The sequence below is a fragment of the Lathyrus oleraceus genome, chromosome 3, assembly GCF_024323335.1.
Source record: "Lathyrus oleraceus cultivar Zhongwan6 chromosome 3, CAAS_Psat_ZW6_1.0, whole genome shotgun sequence".
NCBI lineage: Eukaryota > Viridiplantae > Streptophyta > Magnoliopsida > Fabales > Fabaceae > Lathyrus > Lathyrus oleraceus.
Window position 1 is genome coordinate 213,280,691 of NC_066581.1, and position 6,797 is coordinate 213,287,487.

Consider the following 6,797-nt stretch of genomic DNA (forward strand, 5'->3'; position numbering starts at 1 on the left):
GAGGTTGCATGTGGTATTTTGGAGTTTGCAAATTTTTGGAGATTTAGGTTTTCAAATTGGGGATTTAGTGTTACTTTAGGTTTTGCATGCAATTAGGCAATCCCCAATAGCATAGAACGATTAATTTTCATGAGAAATCATTAGGTTCTGATGTGGGAACCATTAGAGTACGGGTATTGGGGGAAACATCTTTGAAAATGCAGAAAACCCCAAAACCCGTAAGGTTCGCTAGCACTCGCTAGGCGAACCTGGGGCGAGCGTTCGCTGCCACTTCGCTAGGCGAAGCAGCAGCGAGCAAGGCAGTATTTTAAATTATACTTTGTTGGCTAATCTGTTGTTTGGTGTGTGCTGTTTCTTCGTATATTTTGCAGATGGAGTCTAGGTCTGGAGCTGGTAAGAAAGAAAGGGAGCAGCTACTTCCCGGACCGTGCCTATTCAATTCGATACCGACAAGTTTGTCGGTCCAAAACAGGTTGCACGGTACATCGCTCTGGAGAAGCGAAAGATACTTCCAGAGAAGCGATTTCTGATCAACCCACAGGGCACTTACAGAACTTTCGCCGGGTTGATAGACGCCAAGAAGTGGGATAGGTTGATAAGTCCCATAGAGCATTACGACATTGCGACAGTGCGGGAGTTTTATGCTAACGCACTGCCCGACGACGACGAGCCCTTTACTTGGGTTTCTAGAGTTGCCAGACGTGCAATTCCATTCGACCGGGATGCTATCAACCGAATCCTAGGGGAACCGCTCCAGCTGGGAGCTGACCAGAGAGACCACTACCACACCGACCTCAGGCTTCACCGAGATGTCCCTGCCATTACCGCCGACCTGCTTTTACCTGGGAAATCGGTTGAGCCGAACCCATCTGGGGTTCCTGTGAGGTATCACCGGGAGGACATGACTCCCATGGCTCAGCTGATACTGCTCTTGGTTTTGACCAACATCCAGCCTAAATCACACACCTCTACTGTGCCGATCCCAGTGGCACATTTGGTCCATTCCATCCTCACAAATGTTGAGATAGATGTGGCGAGGATAATCGCCAATGAGCTGAAGACGGTGGTCGAGAGCGGGCTTAAGTCGGGGGCTCGTGTTAATTGTCCCCTGGCTTTCCCGTGTTTAATGATTATGAGCTTATGTGTTCAGGCAAGGGTGAGACTTCCGTCTCGTGGGCAGGTGAGGATCCCGGCACCTATCGATGATAGGTATGTGGCTAAGTATTGTAGACCTGTTCGCTGTGAATTTTGGCGAACAACCTCTGGTTTACCAAAACTTGTAGAATTGGGTCACTTGCAGGATCAACCACACAAATCCTAGGACATGTGCAAAATCTAGATGGTCTTGAAGATGCCTAGACTCACTTTCATGTATTTCATTTCTGTTCTCTAAGTGTTTTACGTCGAAATATGTTGATTACAATGTTAAGTGGATGTAAATTTAACAAGATAAAGTAAATGGCGGAAAATAACTGACGAAATGTAAAGTGTCGAAAAGGATAAAGTGCAGAAAGATAAATGACTGGAAAACATAAAAGAGATTTGTAAAGAACTTTGAACTTTATAAAATAAACTTTGAAGGAATTGGTGTTTGTTTACACATACATTTTCCAAATATGACTCTTTTCTCTCACACGGGTACTTTGAGTGTTTTCAGGAATTTTGTATAAGTAATTCTTCACACCCTTTTTTAGATAATAACTACCCTATATATACACAAATAACATAACTGTTATTAACGACTAAATCCTAAAACTATGACACATGGCTCTCCTCCTTTCGCCAGATGCTTCCACGCGTCTTCTGCCAAACGTCACAACCTTTTAAATTCAAATTTACTTTTAAGTCGAAATGACGTCTTCCTTCAGGATTTTTCGTCGAATTATCAACATACTGCAATGTTCTCCCTATCTGTCAAAAGTGCTTTTCCTAGGTGCAAACATCTTTGTCGAAATGACGAAACTTCCATTTTGTCGAAGTGTCGAACCATACTTATTAATCAAATCGTTTCAACCCATGTCATCATTTGTCGAAAAAATCATTTCTTACACCAAATCTCATGGCGTCGAAAACGCACGTATACAAGTTGCCCCCCAGCAAAGACGTTTCGACCGTTGTTCTGGAGAAACAGTCATTTGTTGTCAATCAGTGTTTTGATGCCATGTCATTTAATCTTCATTAAATGCAAGTCTGATAATCTCAATTCCCAATGCAGGTTCATCATTACACTTTCTCCACAATGTCACGTCTAGCCCACGTTCACAATCTACTTCCATCATTTCCTCACATCATGGTTTCTTTTCAACTTCCACCTCTTTATCATTTCCATCAGAAATGGCCACGTGTCCCACTAACACCATTACCATCTAAAACGTTTCAACATCTTCTTCCTATAAATACCCATAAACCTTTTCTTTAAACCCTTTTACGTTTCAGATTTCCTTCTTTCATACCCATTTCTCAAGCTTTTCACATTTTCTGAGAAATCTTCTTCAGTTTTTTCCAGCAATGGCGCCTCAAAAACCCTTAAGTAGTAAACACTCCAAGAAGAAACAAGACTCATCTTTTCCTCCTGTGCATGATTTAAAAGGGCCAATGACCATTGGAAATCAACAGTATGTTCCGGAACCTCCAAATGAAAAGGAAAAAGACTGCATCTATAAATCTCAGGTACTAATCCCTGTTCTTATTTCTGGAAATTATCACGCTATGTTAGGTCCCCTTCCAAATCCAGAGATTAAACCAGAGCGTTTAAGAGAATTTTTTCCATCTTACTTTCACACAAAACCCATAGGCGCTGGAAGAAAACCTCAGCCTAAAGAGAAAGTTGTAGAACAAAAAGATTCATCGAGTTCGACGGATATTGGAGAGTTGGACTTAACCTATTTGAATTTTCCCAGGATATTTAGAACCTGCCCATGGTCGAAAGATCCTTCTGACTACGTATCTTGGTTAGATAAAGTCAAAAAAGTTAAAGGGTCTTTTTGGAAAGAAGTAGGCATTTTCGACCTTATCCAGTTGTCGAGAGTAGGACCCAATATCTGCCCAAATATGCTTTTGGCTTCTCTCTACTTTTGGGATAGTACTTACAACACCTTTCACCTTCCTTGTGGGATGGTTACGCCTACCCTTTTCGACGCAGCAGCCATTGTTGGTCTTCACCCCAATGGTATAGATTTCGACCCTACTGTCTTAAGTGAAGATACCATTGCTTTCGAGACTAGCCTTGCACCCTACTCCTTATTCATGTCCTATTACCATGATAAGAGTACCACTGAAGTTTTAGATGTCGAACATATAGCCTTTTTGACACTATGGCTGTCCAAATATGTGTTCTGTTCTCGCTCTCTTCAAGTTGCCAAGAGATTTATCACCATAGCCAATCAGCTTCATGCAGGCACGAAACTATGTTTGAGCGAAATGATTCTGGCGAATCTCTATGAATCTCTGAGCGAGAGCGTACATTTCTTAAAGAACACCAAATCCCAAGGGAAAATCAACTTATCAGGACCTTTTTGGCTCTTGCAACTATGGCTCAATGCCACCTTTGAAGCTAGTCTTCCTGTAGCACCAGAAATAGATGAAGAAGAAGTAAACAATAGGACTGTCGAATGGCCAAGATTAGTGCTACTAACGCCAACTGATGAAGGAATCAGCCTTCGACAAGCTTTTAAAAGCTATGTTATGATGTTTGCTAAAAGTCATCAATTTACTTCGACCATGGCACCTTTTGCTGATAGAAAAATCGGACCTAAGTGGTTTACCCAACAACTGCCCTTGGAGATGCAAAAGGACGAAAACACATTTCTGAATGTTTGGGAATCGTTCTTGACCCCTAGGCTCCTTTTTTCTTATCGTAACACCACTAAAAACCAAATTGCTTTGATAGTTTATCAACCCAACCTTGTATCTAGACAATTTGGTCTAATCCAAATCAAACCTCAACCTATATTCCCCAAAAAGGGGTCCATCATCTTTTATAACTCCCTTCACACTGAAGACGAAGGCAAAGAGCTGTCGAAGAAACTAGCTGATGCTTCTCTCGACATTCGACCAGTTATTTTTCGACCATCATTCTTATGCACTCCTGAGTTTGATGAATGGTGGAAGGATTATTATTCCAACAAATTTTTTGACGTAGCTGCTTTTGCTACACATTTGACAAATGCTTTCGCTTTTGTGCAGGATCGGACCAAAAAAGGTATTCCACGACATATTAAGGAAATACAGAAATTTCAAAAATATTTTGAAACTGCGTATAGACCTGATGATCTTAGTCGAACCATATGCGAAGCAGCGGCCGAATTAAAACGTAAATTGACAGAGAAGTTTAAAAAACTGTCATTGCCTTCCAATCTTTCACCAGAGGCGCGCTATGACCTGGCTTTCAATTGTCATCCACCAAAGTTTCCTCCTTTGCCAACTGCTGACTTTGGGGTGGCGTTTGGTTTTCCACTTCCAGACTGGTTCCTTTGTGGGGATTTTATGAAAATTCTTCGTCAAAAGTATCAAAAACCTGCTGAGCGTGTGGTTCCGACTAAGTATCATCTGGGCGAATATCCAGGACACCTTCATATTGGAATAGAACACGTTCGCGTGGAAGATACCATTCTTGAAGGTGTTCACAGAAAAATATGATTTTTCTTTCTGTTATTCTAACTGTCTTATCATGTATCTCTTATATTTGTTTCTGAATTTTCTTTCTTTCCTTAGCCGTGAAGATCCCTGCTAAGAAAGTTGCTATCGAAGCGTCGCCCAGTACTGCTAAGAAGCCTTCGACAAAGGTACAACACTTTTTTTTCTTATTATTTTCCTTCCATTATTCAAAACTAACTGGCTTTGGCCTGTATGACTAGGTAAGTCGAAAACCCTCAACAATCCAAAAGAAGAAGAGTGAAGAGGAGAGAAAAGAGGATAAAGTCCCTAGTGAAGAGTCTGGTGATGAATCTCCAAAGTTAATCCCTCCCCCTCAGAAGAAAAAGAAACTCACGAAGGTCTCTTCCCAAAGGTCCATTGTTAACCCAATCAGGAAGGATTCTGCCAGTACTTCTCCTGCCAAGCCTCAGTCGAAAGATATGGGGAGTGGGAAATCCGGTTTTAATACTGAAATTCCTGAGGTAATTTTTTTTTTTATTTCGACAGCATATGTTTACCTTTCCTACATCTTTTCTTCTAAATCTTAGAATTTATTTTTAGGAACAAGTGGCTGTCGAAAAAACGCCTGAGAAAATTTTGGAGGAAACAGCCCCAGAGGAAGATGTCCCCACAAGTGACCATGATATGCAAACCGTAGAAGAATTCGACACTACAGTGGGTGACGCCTCTGAAGATGAATCTCCTCCTCATCCAGGATTGCATGTTGCACCTCAGGGTGATGATATTGAAATGGAGGTTGTAGTCGAAGATGATCCTGAAGATGGAGCTGCCAGAGATGGGGACAACCAGTCGAAACGAACAGAGGTTGAGCGTATTTCGACGCGAAACACTCCACCTGCTTCTGACCGGGCCCAAGGGAGTGGCAAATCAACTGGTTCGACCAGTTTCTCTCGCGAGGAGCTTGAAAATCTCAAAGTGCAAAGACCTTTGGAGTATCTGAAAGCCATGCTTAGCACCCGTTTTAATTTTCAGGATTCTTCGCAGAGTAGTTCGACCACTTCTGGGGCAACTTCTGAAGCACCATCACTTGGCAGCCTCCTGACCAAGATCAAAACGAAAATCCTTGATGTCGATTTGTTTAAAGTCTTGGAAGAGAATTCCCTTGCTCAAATTGGTCTTAAGAAAATCTTGAAGCAAGTGAATGTTTTGGAAACTTCTGCTGAGATTGGAAGTTTCGTGATGGAGTTGATGACTCTCATTGACTTGGCCACTGCAGATCTCCATCGTCAAAGGGATCTTACCGCTCAAATCTCCTCCAAGTCTGAAACTCAAACTGCTGAATGGGATGCCGTTTCGACTTCGACTGACAAAGTTTCAAAATTGCAAAAGCTCTCTGAAACGTATGTTGAAGAAGTTGCTGCTTGCAATGACAATATTCAAAAATGGAAAACACAGATAGCAGCACTTCAAGAAAAGATCTCTCAAGAGGAGAAACGTAAGGCATCCATTCAGCAACCCAAGCAGAGCGAGATTGACGAAGAATTGAGGGTGGGTATTCGACATGCAGAGAAAGCCCATCAACTTAGTCAGGAGATTGAGACTCTCTCTACTCACAAAAGTCTTTGTGATCATCGACTCCAACTCCAGAGGCAGAAGTTCGCCACTTTGAAGGAAACTTTTGCCAATTTTAATTTTTAGTCGAATTTATTTAGCAACTCTCAGCCCTTTGAGGCTTTCTTTGTAATAACTTTTGAATGCCATTTTTATTTGGCCCATCTTATCACAATTATGTTTTGCACTTATTCTGTTACTACTTTTACTTCCTGCAATATAGGCTTATATTTTTTCAAATACTTGCCATTTATTCTTAGGATTCTCTTATCCTTCTCTATTTCTTCTATTTCATACGCGCCGTTTGAAAATGTTCTCAAGACCTGGAAAGGTCCCTCCCATTTAGGAGACCACTTTCCCATTAATTTATCCTTTCGATCCATAGGAAGGATTACTTTCCACACAAGATCACCTATTAAGAAGGTCTTGAATCTTACTTTCTTGTTGTAAAATCTTTCGACTCTCTCCTTTTGTCTTCTTATTAGGTCTAGCGCGCGCAGCCTTTCTTCGTCTAAATCAACTAGTTCGTCCATCATCATACTCCAATATGTATCTGATGGGATTTCATGATGCCTTTGCACTCTGACTGA

General features: G+C 41.5%; 1 protein-coding gene across 1 annotated transcript; it reads left to right on the forward strand.

Annotated features, from left to right (window-relative positions):
* Window positions 1–4,959: 4,959 nt before the first annotated feature.
* Window positions 4,960–6,371, forward strand: LOC127129082 (uncharacterized). Its single transcript, XM_051058392.1, has 2 exons — window positions 4,960–5,117; window positions 5,197–6,371. The coding sequence occupies exons 1-2, from the start codon at window positions 5,076–5,078 to the stop codon at window positions 6,292–6,294; spliced, it is 1,140 nt and encodes a 379-aa protein (XP_050914349.1). The 5' UTR covers window positions 4,960–5,075; the 3' UTR covers window positions 6,295–6,371.
* Window positions 6,372–6,797: the final 426 nt, after the last annotated feature.

What these genes read in the sequence shown, in the direction of transcription:
- LOC127129082 (XM_051058392.1), top strand. Translation starts at nt 5,076, where the DNA reads ATGGGGAGTGGGAAATCCGGTTTTAATACTGAAATTCCTGAG. An exon ending in TTAATACTGAAATTCCTGAG is followed by an intron (nt 5,118 to 5,196) that starts GTAATTTTTTTT and finishes ATTTATTTTTAG; the next exon opens with GAACAAGTGGCTGTCGAAAA.